The sequence below is a fragment of the Stenella coeruleoalba genome (assembly GCF_951394435.1).
Source record: "Stenella coeruleoalba genome assembly, chromosome: 11".
NCBI classification, from domain to species: domain Eukaryota; kingdom Metazoa; phylum Chordata; class Mammalia; order Artiodactyla; family Delphinidae; genus Stenella; species Stenella coeruleoalba.
Window position 1 is genome coordinate 80,529,224 of NC_137157.1, and position 23,795 is coordinate 80,553,018.

General features: G+C 38.8%; 1 protein-coding gene across 3 annotated transcripts in view; it reads left to right on the forward strand.

Annotated features, from left to right (window-relative positions):
* The window catches only part of ITPR2 (inositol 1,4,5-trisphosphate receptor type 2), a 527,231-nt gene that overhangs the window by 303,885 nt on the left and 199,551 nt on the right, over positions 1–23,795 (forward strand). For all 3 annotated transcript variants that reach the window (XM_079936794.1, XM_079936796.1, XM_079936795.1), the window contains one exon: positions 3,047–3,155. In XM_079936794.1, the coding sequence (XP_079792920.1) occupies positions 3,047–3,155 (109 nt within the window). The remainder of the gene's footprint in view (positions 1–3,046; positions 3,156–23,795) is intronic.

Here is a 23,795-nt window from a genome sequence, read left to right on the forward strand (position 1 = left end):
GTAAAATATTTAGTTCCTCAGTTACATTTGCCACATTTTAAGTACTTAATGGCCATATGTAGCTAGTGGCCAACAACTAAGGCAGCACAGATACAGGATACTTTAATTATCACAGAAAAAGTTCTGTTGGACAGCACTGGTCTAGAACTTAAAGATATAGGTCTATAAGAAGGTAATATAAAGTAACTCAGAATATCAAGAAAATATTGACCTGTGCTGAAGATGAAGCAAATCTGTTGCAATATTAGGTAAATTCAAAGGACAGAAGCAGAGTGATATGATAATGGGAATATATCACAGGTCCTACACCCAGGTGGAGGAAGAGGGTGTCACACACAGGGTAGTGGTTAGAGAAAAGCTTTTTGTTCTGTTGTATGTGTGTGATTGTAGTATGGCCAGAGGCTCAGGGATATCTGTTTACTTACTCCTTCCTTAATTCTGGGAAGAACCAAGAGTTTTATTTGCAAAGATATCTATTAAAATTAGAGTCCAACTTCATTAATTGCTGTAGACCTTAAGTGGGCCTCCTGACTTCCTCAAATGAATTTAATTCCTGGAACTTGTTGAGTCAGATGTGTCTGCAGGAGAATGCGAGGGCTAAACCCCAGGAAAGGACCAGATTTCACATAGAGTAAGAGAGAAGAGAAGAGGTCATTGTGGGTGTTAGCTTTTACGGTGGCTGCTCATAGTTCATTCATATCAGCACTCACTCCTCTCTTATGAAGGAAGAAGCTTTGTTTCCCAAACTGTGGTATGTGACTTGTGGAGAAGAGGCAACTGTTAATTTTAAAAAATGAATTAGGAAAGAATACAGAATATCAGAGTGCATCTTATAGAGTAAAGATAACTTTTGCATTAGTTTTACAAATACACTCACAGACATGTATTTGCATGGTGGGGTTCATAGAAAAAAGTATTTGAAAGTCACCTGATCTAACTCAACCAAACATTATATGATAGACGAATACCTGTATAAATCCCGAGCAAGTGTTCATTCATTCCCACTGATATTTTCAGATGGTTAGTGAATTAAATATTTTATCTAAAGAAAAGTTAAAAAAATGGAAATAGCCTAAGAGAGAAAAAAAATCAAAAGAAATGTACAGTGTCCATCAAATGATTTTCATATCTTTAAAGACTATATCATGTGGGAAAAAAAAGACTAAATAGCTGAGGTTTTAGAGAGGCAGGTTTTTTTTTTTCATGTCAGGAGAACTTTAGAACAATTATTGTGCCTGACCACATGGACATATAGCACCCTGCCCAGATGGAACATGTCTAAATGGAAATCACTATTCCTTCACAGTGTGAAATAGGTGTCATTTAAAAGTATCATATTCCACCTACTGACCCAACTCACCCATTTCAGGCATCTGTGATCTCCCTTCCCTCTCTTCTTCCACTTTCTGTATGTCGTCGTTTGCCAGGTCTTGGCTATTTTGTTTCAATATTGCTTTTGGTATCCTTACCCCATCACATGCCCTGTTCATCTCTTGCTTGTTCTCACTCTTCTGTGCCCTTGTTCCCACCTCCATCTGACGTATCTTTGTCACAGGCAGGCAGGGCCATACAAGTCCTTTAACACAGTGGTTCCCCATTTTCTACAGCGTAAATTCCAGACTCTTTAGCACGATATTCCCAGATCCTTCTTTTCAGGCTGCACCTCTTACACCCTCCTCTTCCATGTCTTTAAGTGTCAGCTGGCAGTTGGAGTACTTATTCCCTGGACGTGCCATCAGCTTTCTGCATCTGCCCTTTGTTCATTTCCTTTGCGAGGATGCCTTTTCTCTGCACCCTTCCCTGCCAGGTGAAATCTGTATAGTTAAGTGTTACCTTGTCACCGAAACCTTCTCTCATCAGCCCTAAGCAGCTCCCCCAACAGAATATAATTGTTTCTTTGTCCAGTTTATGGCATTTGCCACTGCCTCTGCTATAGCACTTACGGTGTCACATAAGAGGCAGCTGTGTACAACCTAGCGTGTGTCAGGACTCTTCATCAGTGAACTGTCCTGTCTCCACAAAGTGGTGCTTCAGAATTTTGGCTCTGAAATCAGATGGTCCTGGGGTCTATTTCCAGATCCCACCACTGAACAACTGTGTAACCAGAGGCAAGTTACTTTCTCTCTTTGGGGCTCTGTTTTCTCATGAGCAAAATTAGCCTGATAATAGAAACTATTACATTAGCTTGCTGTGAGGATGAATGGAGAAAATCCAGGGGAGGTCCTCATACTTCACCCTGAGAGCTGATAAGCACTCCTGGACATTATCTAGCGAAAGCTCACTTTTCCTCAGGGCTCTGTCCCTCAGGACTCCTGTTATGTCACTGAAATCAGATCATTCCGTTATATTCTACATCGTTTTGTTTTTCTAGGAGGACACATCTCACAGGGTCATTTTGCGAACCAGCTTTTTAACAACATGAGCTATATGTGCTAAGCTGTAAATTCGGATTCTGAACGTCTTACTTGATTCTGAATTTTTGGAGAGTTATAGAACTGTGATCTGCAAACTTTTCTCTTGACAGAGCACCAGTGCAGACGTCACCACTGTAAAATTAATTAGAGTCTTTGCCTAAATTATAGCAAACATAGTAAATGGGTAGACTGTGTTGATGTTCCTTTTTTTTTTTTATTCTAATCACAAAAACTGCCTGTTTTTACCAAGCCCTAGCAGTGAAACATAGCAATTATTATTAATGGAAACTGGAAAGCAGCCCATTAATGCTAAGGTTCCAAAGTTGTGTACTGCTGCTCTACTATACAGTTAATGTGATATAGTACATAGAAAATAATATAGTATGACATAATATAATAAAATGTAATATACTGCAGATATTCATGTGCACTGGGATAAACTGACTGTAAAACAAAGGTTTTATAATACAAAGCTTATAAGCTGAAGTATAATTTTAAAACTTTGACAACATGTATCTGGTTTGCTTTATACTCTCAAATAATAGTGTGATTTTTTTTCCTCTAGCATATGATGTTAGTATATAGCTTGAAGAGAAACCACTGTCCTATTAAAGTTAATGTTTTCTTTTAAGGTTGATCAATCACACAAAGAAACTGATGGAGAAAGAAGAAAAATTGTGCATTAAAATTCTTCAAACTTTACGAGAAATGCTAGAGAAAAAAGACAGCTTTGTGGAAGAGGTATTTAAAATTTTTTCTTAGTATTTGAAAATAAAATAGAATTTCTAGAATATTATAATGAATGAATTACAATAGGCTATTATATAATTCCTTGCATTACGTATTAATGGTGTCGTGTACTTAGATGAATTAGATAATTTGAGTTTTTATGCTATTCAACTGTCATGTCTGCTTTGATTTGAGAAGGGACTAAGATTAGAATGGCCCAAGTATTTGGTTTATTTTTTATCATATTTTATCTTGATTATGTATATTTTTCTCATATAACATCAACAGACCAAGTAAATTTTTTTAACAATGAGCAACTGAGATGCGTTATTAAGATTCTGTATAAAGTTCTGCTGCGTATTGAAATGGTCTCTGCATTTTGGAATATGTTGATTTTTCATTGTAAATATATGTTCATGTCATTTTCTATAATATTATGCCAAGTATTATAAAATAATACTTTTTAAAATAAATGCAACTGTAAGTTTCTATTCTTAACTGTATTAATGTAAGTATTGCACAGATGACTTTTCAGGGAATATCAACTTATAGATAATAATTGTCAGTCTGTTATTAAAAATGACAGCTCAGTTGCTCATTAAGAGATAGCTAGCAGCATGTTTAATACCCAAGATGATACACTTAAATATAAAATATATATCTAGTGTAGGTTTTTTTAGCTAGCTACCTTTACCCTTTACTTTTATGCTAGGTATCAAACATAATTTGTACCATGCTCCTTAATAATTTTTTTGGTCTGTTTCTGTAAATACTAATCATCTGCTGTGTTTAAAATTGGAAGGATTTTATTTTTATTTATTCATTTATGTATATGCTATCTAATTCCAAAAAGATTGTAGTGGTAGGGTTTTTTTTTAAAAAGTATTCTTGTAGAAAAGAAATACAGTGCAATCTTGGATATTAATAGAAGGGGCATAGCTTTAAAATACAGCATCTGAATCAGATGTTTCTTCAGTAATCAAAATGACTTAAGCTTTGTGTTAGTTCATTTAATCTATATTTGAGAAACATCAAAATACAGGTGAGGTGGTCAGTGCAGTTTTAGCAAATGTTTCTGTGGCATAGGACTCAAGAAATATGCTTATAAGTTTGAGTATATGGCATCCTTTAAAAAAATGGTACATAGAGTTCCTTGGGACTTCTTGTTGTTTTTCTTTGGTTCCTCAAAATATTGCTGTAGATTGTTTGATTTTTGGCTGACGTACTAGATCCTAAAGGTAGAAAAATGGGATCATATGAATTTTTGACAGAAGAGTGAGGTTTATGATAAGTAACTTGTGCTTATCAGGAGATACATAATAAGCCTTCCAATTTTATGTAATAGATTATTATTGAATTTCTCTAAAGGAAAATAGGGAAGAAATCAAGTAACATTTTACTCTGACTAGTCAAGAGTATTTCAGCAAATCTCCCAAACCACCCTAAAATAAATCATGCTGGCAACTGTTTCTCCTTTCCATTCCCAGGGCTGTCACTAGTTCAGGCTTTCATTTCCTCTTGTCTAGAAAACTCCAATAGCCCAGCTCCCTGAGACCTCCTGAAGGGAGGCAGGGCTGCTGTTTTCATAACTCCAAGGACACCATTCCCATCACGCATAATATGCATGGCACTCTTGGGACACGGTCCTCAGGGAAAGGGTCAGACGAGAAGGGCTATTGGGGCTCAGTCACTCAGCTCACACACACTGTGAGCAACTATTGAGTGCCGGTTCTTGTGCCTGGGCACTGGGGAGAAGGTGGCGAACGGCACGGCTTGCTAAGGGCCACCACGGGGTACATTTCACATGCTAGTGGACTCCGGTCACAATCTGCAGAGATCACGAGAGCCTTTCAGGAACCTTCAGGGGCTCTGCACTGCCTTGGTGTTCCAGGCTCTCCATGGTGCCCCCTATGCTTCCCCCCACCCTTCCTCATCCATTAGCCTCGCAAAATCTGTGCCACTCAGTGTGCCTGCAGTGTCCCTCAGGCTTTCCTTGCACTGAGGCTTGCTACATCCGGAATCAGGATTGTTAAAGTCCAAACAAGCCTCAGTATCCCTAGTGTTATCTTTGTGAAGGAGCTAATGAGGCGCACTTATCAATTGTTTTTGCCAGAGGTGACTACTTTCTCAATAGAATTAGCAAAATACTTTGTACCTCTCTTTTAAGACACTGCATCTTTAGTTCAAGTTCCTTGTTTTATAGATGATGTCACTGAGACCAGAGAGGTTATGTGATTTGCTCAAGGTCACATGGCAGTGTCAGGACCAGGGCTTAAATTGGAACTCCTTCCTCTCTGCCTAATCTTATTTATTAGATCGCAGCCAACTTTTACAAATGGTGTATATCACTATTAAGAAAGGTTAATATATTTTGTCCAGCATGTTTAGAGGTCCAGATTTTAAGTCATAGGCAGGCGGAACATAGCAGAATATAATATACAAAATAGATAAAGGTTTAGAAAACCTCTAAGAAAATATTAAAGAATATGGAAGTGTAGTCATTAACTTAGAAAGAAAAACCTGAAAGAGACTTATATGTATCATTTCTTAATTTCCATGTTTACTAAAGACAGAGTAAGAAAAAAATTTTTAGCTGAAAGAATTCTACATCTTAGACAACTTTTTCATTCTAAATGTTTTAGAATGAGAAGCATTTCTACTAGTGGAAGGAGAAGACGTTTTTCCCCCCAAGAAATTTTTTAAAAAAGCATATTAGATCCAGAATGATTCAAATACCTATGCTGGGAAAGAGACAGGCCTGGATGATCTCTACATGTTGTCAGTTGGCCCGTCTTACACAGCTGGTGTTCCGTTATCCGTGCCAGTGGAGGGGATCTAAAGGACTCGCCAGTCTGGGGGGAATGGGTTTGGGAAACAGATTCAGAAACTGGTCAAAGCTATTATTTTACAACTTATTGTGTATTCTCAGAAAAAAATTGTGAATATCAGTCCTGGGGTAACAGGTGGTTGTGCTTTCATGATCATATTAGTTTCCTATTTATCAGAAAGTTAGTGGTTTACAACCCACATGTTTATTATCTTATGGCTTTGGAGGTTGAAGTTTAAAATCAAGGTGTCGATTGCGTTCTTTCTGGAGACTCTAGGAGAAAATTCGTTTCTTTGCCTTTTTTAGCTTCTAGAGGCCTCCTGTGCTCCTTGGCTCATGGCTTCTCCCTCCATCTTCAAAACCAGCAGCAGTAGTATCTTCAACTCCCCCTCTCCCCGCGCTCTCTCTCTCTCTCTCTCTCTCTCTCACACACACACACACACACACAGAGTCTCCATTGTCACATCCCCTTCTCTTACTCTGACCCTCCTGGCTCCCTCTTACGAGGACACTTGTGATTACATAGGAACCACCTAGATAATTCAGTATAATCTCCCCATCGAAAGATCCTTAACTAAATCACATCTGCAAAGTTCACTTGCTGTGTAAGGTAACATTCTCAGGTTCTGGTTGGTTAGGGCATAGACATCTTTGGGGAGGGCCATTATCCAGCCTATCAAAATGATCCTTTTACTGACACTGAGAAATGGCATGTAGAGTGTAGATGGAGAGCTTGCCTGTGGCTGATTAAAATGTAGGGCAGTTTACATGTGAATGAATATGACAAAAAATGCTTTGAATGTATAGCACTTTGCTGTTTTCAAAGTATTTTAAAATATTTTGCTACCTTTCAACAGTTCTAGGAAGTATATAGAGCAGGCAGTGTTATCTCCAGGTTTGTAATGTGGAGGGACTCAGGAGAACTGAATTGCATTGTTACATACATTACCTAATACTTGGTTGTCTAACGCTTAATCGACTGGATTTCTTCTGTCTGTGTATCGAAGCATTCCCAAGAGATATCTCAGAATTAAAACAGAAAACTCACACCAGGGTTTTTCACACAAGCTATCCAAATACTACATTTGAGACTTCACTTATTTAAATTTAAAATCTTACCTTAAAAGAAAATCTCCATTTTCATTTTTGTTTATTTGGTCTCTGATACTGGAAGTTGTGTGTGTGTGTATGTGTGTGTTTCTGTGTATAGCTGGTGCAAATTTAAAAATAGAGCAATGAAGCAAGTTTGCTTCATGGTTGAAACAGATATCCTTAAAGCAATTTGCGACTTTGAGACCGAGTTTTCTGATTTTATTAGCCTTCTATGTATGATATATTAAGGAAAATCATTACATAACTACGTTTTATCTGGTATTTAGTCTACCTTAAAAACATTTACAATTTGTAATCCCTTTGATTACAATTCCTAAATTAATTTTACTTAATATTCTTCCTTGCTTTCGTGTTCCTTTGCACCAAAAGGATGAGAGAGAAGATGTGGGTGGCAATATCTTGAAGATTGCTAAGAGTAGTATAAGTAAATGAAAATTGAATTTTCTATTAGGCATGTCTGTGTGAAATCCAGTGATCACCTCTGTACCGTTTGTTATAAGTTAACAGTACTTATTTTTATTGAAGGTTAAAACATAAAAATTGTATACTGAAAGTCCCGAAGGGGGAAAGTTAGCTAAGTTTTATAAAAATTTTATAAAGTTTTGTTTGTTTAGGCGATTCTGGTAGAAAAGCAAAAAGTTACAAAGGATATATATAACTCTACCTTGGACGCTCAGTGTTCCTTTGGGATGGGTTCTGTTTGACAGGCTCCTTTAAGGTAACAACAGCAGGCATGTTTATTTGCATTTTAAAAAATATGTATGTTGGAAAATGTGGGCGGGGAAAGAGAAGAGAAGGAATGTTTTCAAAATGGCTTTAAGGCAGTATGATTTCTAATGTTCTCCATCCTCAACACCATGCTGTTTTACTCTTATTTCTGTGACTCTCTACCACAAAATAGAAAGACCTGTTAGCATGTGTGTGCTGCTCAACAGTGTGGCTTAATTATAGCATCACACCTTAGGTTTGTGTACTTCGAGGTATTTTAGGTCCAGGTCTGAGTAAGGGTTCACCTGAGGTGGTCAGGAGATAGAAGGAGCTGGGTGGATTGGATAGAGGTGGGCTGGTGGAAGGTGGAGCAGGAAATAGGAAGGACTTGGTTCAATGGATTGGTTTGGTTTTAAGGATTTTTTTTGGGGGGGGGGTCAATTTTCTTCACCTTACACTCTTCAGTATGTAATTCTATTAAGATTTATAGAGCATTACAAACTATTCCCTCTCATAAAAAGGGAGAAACATATAAATCATAAATAGTAAAGATGTCTATAAGATATGATTCTGAATATATAAAATTCGTAGTTTCTGTACTGTAGTATCAGAAAAGATAATGAGTACTGAAAATATTCCCTGGTAGCCTGTGGAACTGGTGATTTACGGTCTCTTTCCTTACATTGCAGTCAAAGAAGTTGACCTATTTAGAATGCCAATCATAATTTCCCCTGTGAATATATTCCTGTCTACTCGTGAGTTACACTGACAATATATGTAATCTACAGGATGACAAAGATGTTTAGTCAAGTTCAATATTCTTAAAATGTTCAGGTTTGAAGAGCCATATATCCTTGGAATGTTATTGCAAAGGGATCTAGAAATCACCTCTACTCCCGTGTAGTTTTGTGCTCTGATGTTTATAAAGTAATGATAGCTAGCATTTATTGGGAGCTTCCTGAAAATTAGATACTCTTCCTCTTTATATTATTTAATCTTTAACTCTTTGTCATAGGTAGTATTATATCTCTCTTTTACTGATGAAGAAACTGAGGTATAGAGTTTGAGGTCACACATCTAGTAGGTGAAGAGAGCTGGTATCCCACCCAAACATTTTGGCTCCTGAGGTCTTAACTCGCATGTTAGAGCCAAACAGATGATACGACTTAAAATCACACCTCTTCTGTTTTCTCAGATATTCAACTAAATAAAATGAAAAGTTCTTTAGTTTTGTTCTTGATAAAATTTGTATGCATAAGTACTGGAAAGCCTAAGCCATTTATTCAGTGAGCTGCTAAGGAAAGGCTTGAAGATTTTAGACTGAGCTGTGAGGGAACAACATGATGCAAGAGCTGTGCAGATTTTTAAGATTTATTTTTACAGACCTACAGATCAATATCCGAGCTCCCCAAGACCCACCCTGTGATCATGGTCTGAGTTGCTAGTAGCCTGAATATTATATATAAAAGTTCTAAACAATGCTTTATAAGATGACATGGTAGATAGCCCCTTGTGGAAATGTGGCATTCAGCAAACAGCATAGCATCTGATTGAGAGCTGTGATCTTTATGAATGCCCAGGTGGGGTAGGTGATATTTACACGTTGAACAGTGCAGGCAGACAGAGGCTTCTTGATTTGAAAGTTGGTATGTGGATTGATATGGAATAAAGATCTTTAAGAAATGATGCCTTGAGTTATTTTTTAAATACCTTCCATCTTTTAACTCAAAAACTTACTGTCAGCTGAGTTAACTAGATTTTATTGTTTTCCTCAGCAGGAAAAAAATCATTGTAGTTAATCTTTTATTTCTGATTTTGAGGAGCAGCAAAAAGAATGTCAGATATATACCAAGGAACTTAACTCCTTCATCAAATACGCAGACTTCTCAGTCCCGACAGTAATCACATTCTTGCAAATTTGTAAGTTGTATCAAGCTCCTCTTATTGTAAGAGTCTGTGCGGAATCATTCACCTTCTGTGCATGTACTCATTTCACTTTTTAGGAGGCAGATAAACAGATTTAAGTAGAATTGTTGTACAGAGTGCACTGTAGCTTAAGAATTTGATAATAACTCTTTTGCTAAGGGAAAATTAATTTCAGTTTTAGCATCAGCTGCATTTTGTAGAATTTTTTAAAAAATACATTTTAGAGGTGAGTACGGTTTTTCCCGTATGTTCTAATGTTTTTTTTTTTAAACTAGATACAATAAGTGCTGTTGCAAACCTTTTGTACTACCATTCCTGTATTGTGAATGCGTGAGTGTGTGCGTATATGTGTGTATTGTGTTTTAACTAGGTAACTAAATGGTTGGAAATATGAAATTATGTTGATGTCTCCTTACAGTAAGAGATCTGTTTTAGAAATATAATTGGTATACTCTTCCACTTTGGAATTTTTATTTTATATTTTTATCTGGGCAAAAAGACTTTGACCATTCAGGTGGGCACAAAGGAAATAATTACGTTTAGAAATTTACTCTTTAGTTGCTGAGCTGGCTTGGTCGCTTGTTAGGCCATTCAAAGTGATATGTTTATCAGATTTACTAAAGTCACTGTAACCTCATTATTACAAAAATTATGAAGTTCTTAATTACGTCTTGCCTTTACTCTCCCACTTAAAAATCTGACATAATAACATCACTGCCTCAATGATTTTTGAGATATGCTTTGATTCTGTAGAGATCAGTGACTAAAAGATCATGTTGAAAATATTATGAATACTCAAAAATTAGCCAACTATTTATTGCCTCCAGTAAGACACTTGGTAGTTAATGATTGTAGGTGAAAAATGGTATTGTGATTAAAAAATAAACATGGATAATATAAAAAGTAAAAAAAAGTATAAGAAAAAAGAATAAAAGAAAAAACACTAAAATTAATATATTACTAAACTATCGTGTTAATTATTTCTACCTAAATCTAACCTAAACTCTTTTTCAGGATGCATTCATGATTAGTTTCTTTTAACTCCATATTATTCTAGTTTGTAATCATTTCAGCACTTATAAAATCATGTCTGTCTTGTTAGTACACTAACAAGACCTTTTATTATCCTGCCCTCTGAAGGATTTCTTTGGTGTGTGTTGTTATTTTAAATAAATTAGAAACTCCTTGAGGATGGGTCTGATACATATGCTGAAGAAATGCACAGAAGGCCTTTCAGAGCTGAGATTCTGTAAAGGTCTAGTTCTGTATTTTCTCTCCAGTCCCACTCCACACGCCATAAGTGTTGTACTATTGAGGGCAGAGATGGGCAATCTTATTCGCTGCAGTGTTCCCCATGGCTGGCACTGTGCCCTGCACACAATCATTGCTCAATAAGTTTTGTGGACTGACTAATTTATACATAGTAGCAATAAATGTTAGTGACTGTCTGCTAGTACAGCACATTGCCCTTCACTAGTCATATCCAAGAAGCGGGTTCTAGAAGTATCACTTCAGTTCTACTTTGCATCTCTTTGTAACCCAGGACATGGTAGGTTTCTTGGTACTTGGCACACCTGCAGAGTCGGGCCAGCTGCAGGGAGAGCTACATACAGCATTGAGCACTGGGGAAGGGGATTATCTTGCAGCAAATGCTTTGTCTGATGGGCTGTGTAGTGTCTGCTTGCTCTCTGGCTTGGAAGGGAAAGAACTGGGGAATCCCCAGACATAGTAACGTGGGTGCTCAGCTCAGGGTAGCTGCGGCAAAGGGAGGATGACTGGATCTGGAGGCAAGCAAATGGGAGGAAGGCTCCGGCCACTGGGCTTCTCTCCGAGGAAGGGCCCCGCTCCCCGAGAACCAACTGGGAAGAACAAGCAAGGAACTTAGCCCACACTAGAAGGGGGAAGAGCCCACTGTGTAGCCAGGAGAACCTGAGAGCAGCTGGGGCTCTGCAGAGCCCCTGCTGAACTGGTCACTGAGTTTGTCACGCTAACTAGTGTAAGTAGCTGTAGAGGCCACTAACTGTTGATCTCAAGCAGCACTAGGATCTCCTGCCACGGGACAGAATTGGTGTTTGGAACCGTTCTGCTGTTACCACCGTAACGAGGAAGAGGGATGTAAAGGCTTGAAGCAGATTGGGCCTGAGACATTTTACTTTTTCCGTCTGATACCTTCATCTCTGGACTAGTATTTGAACAGGTCCTCACAGAGGAGATACCCGACCTAGTACATGAGGCACTAAAACCACATTATTGTCCTTGCTGTTGTTTAACTATTGTTGATTGTGCATCTCTAAAGAAGCCATTTGCAAAGTAACAATGTGTCTGTGGGCATTTGGAGCCTCACAATAACTCTCTGAGGTAGGAAAGTATTTTTTAATCTCCATTTTATAGATAAGAAAACTGAGGCCCAGAGTGTGGAATGATCTGGTAACAATCATATGATTCATAAGTGGCAGAGCTAGGGATGAATCAAGGTGTTCTGATTCTACTCTGTATATGATCTACTCTGTAAATGATCATTTAAATTTGATTTCACCTTGTGAAACCACCTCTTTCAGACTTTCAGTTCTTTTACTACCTCTAGAAACCTGAAGGTTCAAACAATCTTGAAAAATTAAAATTAAATTAAATCTTGAAATTTAAAAAGGAAATGTATTCTCATTCTTTTTTAGGTACATACTCTAAATAATAGCAATAGCTATAACTTCTGTGGTGTTTACTGTATAGTAAAAGCCAGGTGCTCGTATAAATGCTTTACAGCGTTAATTCATTTAACCTCCGTAACAACACACTGAGGAAACTGCAGCACAGAAAGGTTACGGAACTTGTCCGAGGTCACACAGCAAAAAAATGGTGGAGCTAGGATGAAAACTCAGGCCTTCTGGCTCCAGAGCCCATGTTTGCAATCACTGCGGGAGACTGCCTTTCATTCTAGTCTGGTATCAACTTACAAAGCCACAAGAACGTCACTCATAGCTGTCAGAGGAAAACTATTTTCTTGTTTCAAGTAACACAAACAACCTTAAGATATTTCTTCTTGTGTTTAATGATTTTGAACAGCTACTATTTGCTGATTTCTTCAGGGTAGGCTCGGTTTTTGCACATTCCATCTGGTACTTGAAACTCTCAAGCATTTTTGGATAAATCTTGGTTACTTACACCAGAACAGCATACAACATTTTGAATATTTGCAGATTGCTCAGTGCGATGTAAGGTTTATCTTTTCTCAGTTGTTCTTAGCCTTTGGCTGAGTTTTTAATTAAAACTCAAATTACAGACTATACTGGCTCTGCAGCCACAGAGTAGGGAAAACAGACATGATGTGTTAATGAACACATCCTGGCAGCTTGGTTTAACGAGTTGGTGGCACAAAAAAAATCTAAGTGAGGGCATGTGACAGTTAAAATCAAATCGAATGCTTGTAATTAATATCAGATAGATGGAATAATATTGATGATTCTAACTCAGAGGACGTGTACTTGTAAATTTCCATCCCAGGTATTGAGTCAATTTCCCTTTCTCTCAAAATGCCAGAGTATGTTCATATAGTAACCCGAGATGTGCTTGCCAGAAGGGATGTGGTAACCAGCAGTAATCTCACACTTGGGCGCACCTTTGAGAAGGATGCTTTCTTTAGGCTTCTCATCGTCTTCCACCGTGGTGCATGCAGTCGTTTATTCATTCAACAAGTGGGCTGCACCATATGTAGAGTCGGCTGAGATTCCCTGTCCCCTTGGCAGAGTTAGATAAGACCTCTGGCTGTTGGCCAATTGCCCGCTCTCTTGAAAGAGAGCTGTCAATTCCATACGCTTTTGCCATTCAGGACACAAAGTGTAAACACTGAGCCAGTCCTGGTGCCCCTGCTGTCTCCATGGCATTGCCCATCTCCTTGCCCGGACCTTGCTATTTCTCTCCTCCTCGGTCTCCCAGGCTCTTCCTCTCCACTCTGTCCCTCTCAGAAGGTGTTCCTATGTCATTATCTTCTCCTCTATGTGTTCCCTCCACCTTCTTTTCTTAAAATTATTTTATTGATTGATTGATTGATTGATGTATAGTTGATTTACAATGTTGTGTTAATTTCTGCTGTTTAGCGAAGTGATTCTGTTTTATATATATATATATATATATATATATATATATATATATACATACATTCTGTTTTATATTCTTTTCCATTACGGTTTATCCCAGGATATTGAAGATAGTTCCCTGTGGTCTACAGTAGGACCGTGTTGTTTATCCATTCTCTGTATAATAGTTTGCATCTGCTAACCCCAAACTCCCAGTCCATCCCCCACTTTCTTACTTTAAAGGAAGAGTCACTCTCCCTGAGGCCACCCCTCTTTGTCAGCAGCTCTGTGGATTAGAGCTTTTCTCTCATACCCAATGTGCGAAGAGGCTTTGTCTTCATGCTCTTTTCTGCTGGTTATTTCTAGACCAATTCCTCTGCTGTCTTTTAAAATCTGAGGCCCTCTGACTCCATCACCCTGGCTCTGCCAGCATTCCAGTCCCTCCCTCTCAGCTCTCTGAGACTTTGGAACCTGGCTCCCATTCTGTGTCCCCACCCCCAGACCTGCCGTCACCGGGGCAGCTTCAGTCCACGTGGGCCGTGCATCCAACACTCTGGCCTCTCAGGCCCTTGACCCCTGCATTTGCACTGACCTTCTCCCCTCCACACCCATCACTGACTTCTTTGGCAACATTTTGGAAGTTTTTATCACCAGGAACCGCTTCTTCCCCACAATAATGAATTCAGACATCCTGTTGGCTGCCCTTTCCTCTCTCCCATTCAGCTTGCTTATTTAACTACACCCATTATGACTGTCCTTTGACTTAATCAGAACCACTGACCCCTCTAATTTCCCAATTGCCCAGCTTGCTCCCTTCCTCTGCCTGTTAACCCAAGATTTCAGAGTCACAAGCCCAACTGTTGAGCAGCTGTTTAAGGCGGGCCGCTAACAAGCAGTCCTCACAAAACAGCATGGAAGACTGGAGAGTGGTTCCCCAGGAGAGAATTGGAGTACTGTTGCCAAAAGGTAGGGGAAGGGTGCCAGGAAGGCCAAAACAACCGATGACCACTCCAGTTTCTTCTGCAATTTCTGCTTCATGACAGATTGAGTAATTTAGATTATTTAAGTTGTTTGCCTGATTTTCTATTCATGCTCCACCTAACTGTATATGCCACGTCTTTCCAAGTGAAACCAGAATTCTTGGCTCAAAGTTCCCTGACAGAAAAGCTTCTACTTCACTATATACACAGGCACTCCGTGTTCTCCAGAATTGAAATGGCTGAGGATATCTTTTCTCAGGCTGAGAAAACATATGGACAAGAGTTCGCTACTTCTCGTAGTCTGTAGCCTTTTGACAAGACATCTGCTGTAACATTTTTTGCTCTTGGATCATAGACTGTTGTTTGCCAATTGTTTTCATAAATATTAATCTTTGAAATCTTGACTGACATCTAAGTTGTTCTTTTTGGATTCTTTTCTTCTTTATATGCACCATCTTTAAATAATTGTGTCACAATATAACAACAAAAAAAAAGGGTTTTCTTATGAAAAATTCCTACTTTAAAATCAAGGGCTGAAAGTTCTAATTCAGTAACTTACATGCTTTTTTTTTTTTTTTAACATTTAAATTCTCCCTCCTTTTCCTTTACTTAACTAAATGTATTGCCATTGGAATAACACTTCCGCATTAGTTTTGCAAAAAGTAGTCTTTCACTTCAGCCCTTGAAAGCCCCTCAGGAAGACATTGAAACTCAAATCCCCCAGGCATTTGACTGAGTCCCAAGGTTGGTAACTACACCTTCTTTGTCTGAAACTATGAACTTGAGAACCAGATCATGATCATGAACTGGGCTACAAATATCGTATTCAAGATGTTCACTAATGGTCTTAATTTCTAATCATACCTTTGCATGAGAAGGTAATTGACAAGGCTGTGATGGAAGATACAGTGAGCACAACTTCCACCCTAGGGCCTTATCTAATGACTGTTGATCAAGTTTTTCCTGGATCTGGGTGGCCTCGACCACGCTCTAAGTAACGAGTGGAAAGCAGTGTGCATGCACCATGCAGCTTTTAGGCTCATTTTTATTACGCACGATAGTTTCTGATGTATTGTACTGTTAACTCTGGGGATCAGTAATTCAGTCCATTTTAAGTTGTTTCATTTATTCCTCAATTAATAAAACATTTTTAAAATTTTTATTGGAGTATAGTTGATTTACAATGTTGTGTTAATTTCTGCTGTACAGCAAAGTGATTCAGTTATATATATATATTCTTTTTCATATTCTTTTCCATTATAGTTTATCACAGGATATTGAATATAGTTCCCTGTGTTATACAGTAGAACCTTGTTGTTTATCCATTCTATATATAATAGTTTGCATCTGCTTACCCCAAACTCCCACTCGATCCCTCCCCTACCATCCCCTCCCCCTTGGCAACCACAAGTCTGTTCCTCTATGTCTGTGAGTTTGTTTCTGTTTCGTAGATAAGTTCATTTGTGTCATATTTTAGATTCCATATATAAGTGATATCATATGACATTTGTCTTTCTCTTTCTGACTGACTTCACTTAGTATGATCCTCTCTGGGTCCATCCATGTTGCTGCAAATGGCATGATTTCATTCTTTGTTATGGCTGAGTAGAATTCCATTGTCTTGGGTTGGCCAAAAAGTTCATTCAGGTTTTTCGTAAGATGTTACAGAAAAACCTGAGCGGGCTTCTTGGCCAACCCAATATATATGTACCACATCTTCTTTATCCATTCATCTGTCAAGGGACATTTAGGTTGTTTTCATGTCTTACCTATTGTGAACAGTGTTGCTATGAACATTGGGGTGCATGTATCTTTTTGAATTACGGTTTTCTCCAGATATATACCCAGGAGTGGGATTGCTGGATCTTATGGCAACTCTGTTTTTAGTTTTTTGAGGAACCTCCATACTGAATAAAACATTTTTTAATCATAAGAATGAAAAGCCTCCATACAGATACCTGATCTTAAGGCCTATTACCAAAGAGTTATCTGTGTGTTAAGCCAGTATGCCAGACACAGCAGGAGACTCATTTTAAGGGGAACCTATTTGTTCACAGTGCTGTGGGATCTTCTCTTCCTTAGTAAACTACCTGTTCAACATTGAATTTAATCTGTTTTTAAAAATAGCTTGCAAGATCTCATTACAAGAGCTTGCGAAGAATACTGCGTTCTCAGGTTTTCATAAGAGTATTTCTTTCTCTCATTTTTTAAGCCAGAGTACTCTATTATTAAAGCAGAGTTAATAAATGGGAAAATATAGTAACTCACTGATGTGCGATGAAGTTATTTCTTCAGCTCTATCTAGAATCATGTAAAAATTAGAGTAGAAGAGATTTTTACATTTTGCGGTCCTAAGGGGTGTGTCAGGGTCTGGGAATGTATCTCACAGTTGAGATCAAGCACAGTTCCCTCTGAGGTCTGTTGGCAAGAGTCAGCTCTCCTCAACCTCTGAAGTTTCCTGAAAGTAAAACGAGATTCACATGGTTGCATACCATCCTGCTGATTCTTGCCAGGGATACTTTCTGGAAAGAGCATACTGAATATGTCTGCTGTGCCTATATTTTAGGGAGAAAAGAAAATCTCACACAACTTGGGACCTATTCCATCTACTCCAGGAATTTGAGGAGTAGATGAAGGGCCTGCCCCAGGCAGACCTCTGCCACGGCGGCCAGTGATTCCACGCAGCTGAGGGATGGGTGCTGAGTGGTGTTCCTCTGGGTCAGGGATTAGGCACCAGAGAGAGGATTATTTGGAGAAAAGCCTGGCCTCACTTGTACCGTTTTAGTCAGATAACCACACCTCCTGAGAACGTGCCACGAGCTGCATTATACTCTGTGGTAAAATACTAAGGATTGACACGATACCACCTGCATTAGTTTTCTTGGGCTGTCATAACAAAGTACCACAGACTGGTAAACAACAGAAATTAATTTTTTCAGAGTTCTGGATGCGAGATGTCCAGAGATCACGGTGTTCGGGAAGTTGTTTCTTTCTGAGGGCTGTGAGGGAAAGATCTCTTCCAGACCTCTCTCCTTGCTTGTAGATGACCGTCTTCTCCCTCGCGTCTTTTCATGGCCTTCCCTCTGTACACGTGTCTGTCTCCAATCTCCTCTTCATATAAAAGATACCAGTCGTATTGGATTAGGGCCCACCCTAGCGACCGTGTTTTAATTCACTCACCTTTTTAAAGCCCGAACCTCCAAGTATGGTCCTATTCTAAGGTAATGGGAGTTAGGACTCCAACTATGAACTTTTGGGTGACGTGATCAGCCTGTATGACCACCTCGGACTTTACTCTACTCATAGATAAGACGTGTATAAACGTTTTCTGTGCACGCTTCTCTTTTGCCCATTTGGTCGAGGGCAGCCAGAATGGACTGAGCAGATTGCTGGCACCTACAAGCAGAGATTTAGGAAGTTATTTTTAAACATTATTTAAATCAGTCGAAACCAACGAAGAAACGTAGGAAAAGGATTTTGCTTTCCTCTTGTTTCATATCTTGGATTCATGTTGAAAGAAAACCGTTGATTGGCATAAAAATTTCAGTGATGCTTGGAAGTACATGGATAGATGTTTGAGCGTAAAATTGAATCACTATATAGATCTGACTGGTTCTGAAAACACAAAATGGGAAAATTTTAAAATTTGATAGAATTTAATGTTTGTGATAGTCCTTAGCCTTGGCCTGACTTTCAAAACCATAGTCCAGTTTTTTTCTTGGGCACTTTTGACAGTGTTTCAGCACAATCACAAAGAATTGGAAGTTTCAGATATGATCTTTGGAGTTTCTCTGTTTGCTCCAAATTAAATTAAAGAATTATTCTGGAATATCATTTTAGCAATTTATCATTCTGGTCCTCTCATAAAAAATACACACTTAAAATCCTTCATTGAAAAATATACCTTTTCTAGAGGACCGGTTTCCTACTATTTGTAAACCACACATGCACAGTTTTATTTATTTTGATAAGTGATCAGTTTTTTAAATGGTTATTTCTAATACTCATATAAAGATAAAGCAAGTTTTTTTAATAAATTTATTTATTTTATTTTATTTATTTTTGGCTGCGTTGGGTCTTCATTGCTGCTTGCGGGTTTTCTCTAGTTGCAGCGAGTGGGGGCTACTCTTCATTGCGGTACGTGGGCCTCTCATTGCGGGGGCTTCTCTTGTTGCAGAGTGCGGGCTCTAGGCGCATGGGCTTCAGTAGTTGTGGCACGCAGGCTCAGTAGTTGTGGCTCACGGGCTCTAGAGCGCAGGCTCAGTAGTCGTGGCTCGCGGACTCAGTAGTTGTGGCACATGGGCTCTAGGGCTGATGCGCTTCAGTAGTTGTGGTGCGTGGGCTCAGTAGTTGTGGCTCACAGGCTCTAGAGCGCAGGCTCAGTAGTTGTGGCACACAGGCTTAGTTGATCTGCAGCATGTGGGATCTTCCTGGACCGGGGCTCGAACCCATGTCCCCTGCACTGGCAGGTGGATTCTCAACCACTGCGCCACCAGGGAAGCCCAGATAAAGTAAATTTTAAAAAACATAACACAACCAGGAGCACTACTTTTAGCCTAGCCTCAATGCCTTATTCCTTGTGCTTGTATGTGGGAGGAAGTGATAGGTTCTCCTTATTTTAAGAAAGAAAATGACTCAAGTCATAGTATTACTTTGGTAAATCTCCTGGTTTATAGAACATTTTTCTGATAGTTTAAAGCAGTGCTACTTTATTTTCTTAGGTGTAAAGTTTTTCTTTTTGTATATTTAAAATCAAGTCTCTCATTCTAACAAATGTAAGGTAAGTAGTATCAGAAAAATACTTCAAGACACATTCACACAATAATTTCTTCTGTTTGTAAACAAGTGACTGTATAGCTAAATTAAGATTTTTGATCATTTTTGTTTTGATTTTTGTTGTAATCTCTCCCATGGGTTTCTAAATGGTTGCTTCACTAACTGCACAAGAGAAGGGAATTTTCTTGGATCATTCAGGTAAACATTTATACATGTATGTAAAGCAGTAAACATCAGACATAGAACATGGTAGTAGAAAACCAAAGGTGTATGTGAGAAAATATTGCCTGTAATTAAAAACTAGACTAAGGTACATTATTCTGGAAGTGGAGAGCCAGTCTGAGCTATATAAGAACAACCATCATCAGAGCATTTTTATGGATGTATCACAAAGCTAAAAGGACTAAAAAAACCCAGGAGCATTTTTAAAAACCACTATTTATACCTGTCCACTGCTGAATTTCTCTAAGTTTAGTTTTTCACTCCAGTTTAATATACACGACCACTGTGTAGTAAATGAACGTTTAGAAGGACGTTACAGACTTTAATGAGGAAATCTTTTTTCTGATCTTACGGCTCACTGCTGTTATTTTCAGTACGTTTATTGAAATGTCTTACTCACATAATGCTGGAGTGTATTACACTTGTCTGTACTTCACATTTGCCTTAGATATTTCAGCGGGCAGAACACAATGAGGTACATTAGGAAAGTCCGATGAATGTTGATGGCATTACTAGGGAACGACGTACAGAAGTGAACTTGCTCAGCTCCCAGACATTTATCTTTTCTCTTACTCTTAAGGATATTTAAGATAAAAACAATTTGCTGTACTTGATTTATTTTACCAAATATACTAGATATACTAGATGGATTTCAGTGACCTGTGAAGAAATGTTATTCCAGTCATCTTCCCCCTTCAGGTTTTCATAAGGCTGGGTATTGTTATAACAAGTGACTAAGGAAGACTATGGGAGAGGATAATTAGATAGATGCTGTTTTCCTGGGATTAGATGCAGTGTTCCTAGATGATCTAAGGGTATTGGATTTTTTTTTTTTTTTTTTTTTTTTTTTTTTGTGGTACGCGTGCCTCTCACTTCTGTGGCCTCTCCCGTTGCGGAGCACAGGCTCCGGACGCGCAGGCTCAGCGGCCATGGCTCACGGGCCCAGCCGCTCCGCGGCATGTGGGATCCTCCCAGACCTTGGCACAAACCCGCGTCCCCTGCATCGGCAGGCGGACTCCCAACCACTGCGCCACCAGGGAAGCCCGGGTATTGGATTTTATGTTTAGCTCTGTAGCCTCAAATGAAAATTCAGCACCCTGTGTGGTTCTAATTCAAACTATCTGTTAGTGTTTGAGAGGGGCCCTTAAATAGCATCATTCTCCCAGGATTTGTAACTATTGAGAGACATCAGAGTCACTCAGATTGAGATCAGAGTGTCAGCTTACTAGCTGGAATATCCAACTGGACAACATGCTTTCAATCTGTGGATATGTTTGCTAACATTTTGCCCCAACCTAATAACAACCCCAGATTTCCCCAGAAGGGCAAGCCTCTTAGAGAATGGCAGAGAGCAGCCCAGAATTCACCTGCTTTTGTGGTCAGGAAGAACTCAGGAGAAGCTTTGCTAAGCATCTTCCTATTCCGTCTTTCCAACTCACCAATCGGATAAGATACTTCCCCCTTTTTAGGGGGGAAGTGAGTGAGTCGGCAGAGAGAGGTCAAAGTGTCGCTCTTAGGAGTTCCGCCGCCCAGGACACATGAGGTGCAGAAAAAGGAAGTTCCCCACTGACTTTTCTCCTTTGGGAGTTTTATTTAATTACATAACAAATTTTAATTGCTTTCATCCATGCTAAGTTCACAATTCTATAAGAAATACTGTATATGTATACTCCTTGCTTTATACAATGGGAGCACTAGGTCTTAACTTTTTTTCACAGAAACGTATTGATTAATAACTTGCCGTCAATATTGGGACTTCAGTCTATGCTACTGCTAAGCTGTGCATAATTGCCAGTTTCACTGATGCTGAATCTTTTCTTTTCTCTGTGAGCTTGAGAACCCCTAACATAGGTATGTTTTAGTCTAGACTGACTTAGGAAAATGTCTCTAAAATGAATATTTGGAACTGATTTTCTCAGTGAGTTTACCGGTAAACCTGAATTGAAAGGTATTCATTTGATTTCCATTGCTCAAAATGGTGAGCATTCAGCTATATCAGAACCATTCTGATTGGTTGGACACTGTTTACTAGAATTCTCAGGATGTGATGCTACTGTTAGCCGTTATACTCTTCATCATCAACAACAGACACTTTCAAAAGCCTGCTTCCTACAAAGTACAGTACTACCAAGTTCTGAGGCATCAGAAAGTATCAATTATCTGCCCACAAGAAGTTTGTGCTCTAATGTAGAATGCATGCCAGGCAAGTACATGTGAAAAGGAAATAACGTGCATTAAGCCTGTGCTTCCTGCTAAGTGAATTATATAGGTGTTAGAGGCAGAATGCTAAGTCATGCACCAAAGACATTTTTGACAGGTTTGGGATGGCTACAAGCCATTTCCTAGGAATTATTCATAAAGTTTGAGACACTAAAAAATGAGTGTTACTGTTAACTTTGCAGGAGTAGATTATTATGAGATTTTTGGTCCTAGGAAATTTCAGGAAGGAGGTAGAATTTTAACTGGTCATCTGATATCCCAAGGACCAAGTCGTTGGTACCCTTCTCACCCTGCATACCACTTATTAGTAAGTAGCATCACCATCTACCAAGCTGCTCAATCAAAACCTTCAGTGTCATTCTTGATCCCTCTTTCCTCTCATCCACACAGCAAATGCATCAGTAAGTGCCGCTGATTCTACCTATAATGTTTCTTGAACACACTCAGCTGTCTGTCTGCCTTGCACCTCCCTGGTCTGGACTCATTATCCTGACCTAAGACATCATCATCTCCTGCCTGGACTACCCCATGATGTCCTAATTCATCTCCCTGCTTCCATTGTTTGTAACCTCCAGTCCATTCTTTCCATAGAATAATAGTTGTAAATCATAAGTAAGTTGATATCATTCTCCTGCTAAAATCCTTTGATGTTTTTCTATTGTTCTTTAAAAGTCACATTTCTTACCAGAATAAATAAGGCCCTACGTGATCTAGCTTGTGCCATCTTTTTAATCTCTTTCCCTTACGTTACTGTAATGTAGCCACATAATATCCTGTCTGTTCCTCAAACAAAATAATCTCTTTCCATTTAGAGGCTTTGCATTTGCTATTCCTTCTGCCTGGAATGCTGTTCCTTTGGCTGTTTGTGTACCTGTTCCCTTTTATCCTTTAGGTCTCAGCTCACATGTCACATTCTTAGCTCAAATGCCTTTTTTTGATGACCCCATCTAAAATAACTTCCCTCAGTTGTCTTCTATTATATTATCCTATTCATTTTTTTCATAGCACACTTTAGAAAATGCGAATGTCTAGTTCCATTCTTTTATTGTTTATTTATTATCTGTCTCCCTCTATAACCCTATAACTCCATGAGGATAAGAATCTTGTCTTTTGTGTTTATTACTGTATCTGCAGTGCATATCAAAGTGTCTTGGATTACTCAGTAAACATTTGTAAAATTATTAAGAATGCAGCCACATAGCACAGGGAGATCAGTTCGGTCCTTTGTGACCACTTAGAGGGGTGGGATAGGGAGGATGGGAGGGAGGGGAGATGCAAGAGGGAGGAGATATGGGGATATATGTATATGTCTAGCTGATTCACTTTGTTATAAAGCAGAAACTAACACACCATTGTAAAGCAACTATACTCCAATAAAGATGTTTAAAAAAAAAAAAAGAATGCAGCTCATATAAGCAGAGGAGAAAGAGAGGGGCATTCCAGCTTGAGTGAGAGTGTGAGGAAAGTGCAAAATAGTTCAGGATGTGGTCTGTGAACAAATTATGCAGAGCACTGTTCTTTTTGGGAGTAATACTGTTTATATGGTGCAGTTTTATTTTAATTGTACTTGGATATAAATTGGAAAGTAAAACTAACTTATAGAAGGTCTTAAAGCTAAAGTTGTGGGAATAGAATTCACTTTGCAGTCAATCAACTTGAAGCTACTGAAAGAATATTTTTGATCAGGGAGTGACTCTATTAAAGTTAACCCTGCAGTGATATCATTGGTGAGAAATGCTGTAGGCAGAGAAGTCATGTAGGAGAGGATTGTAGTTGTCTATCTGAGAGCTTATGAAATGTATTTCTATGA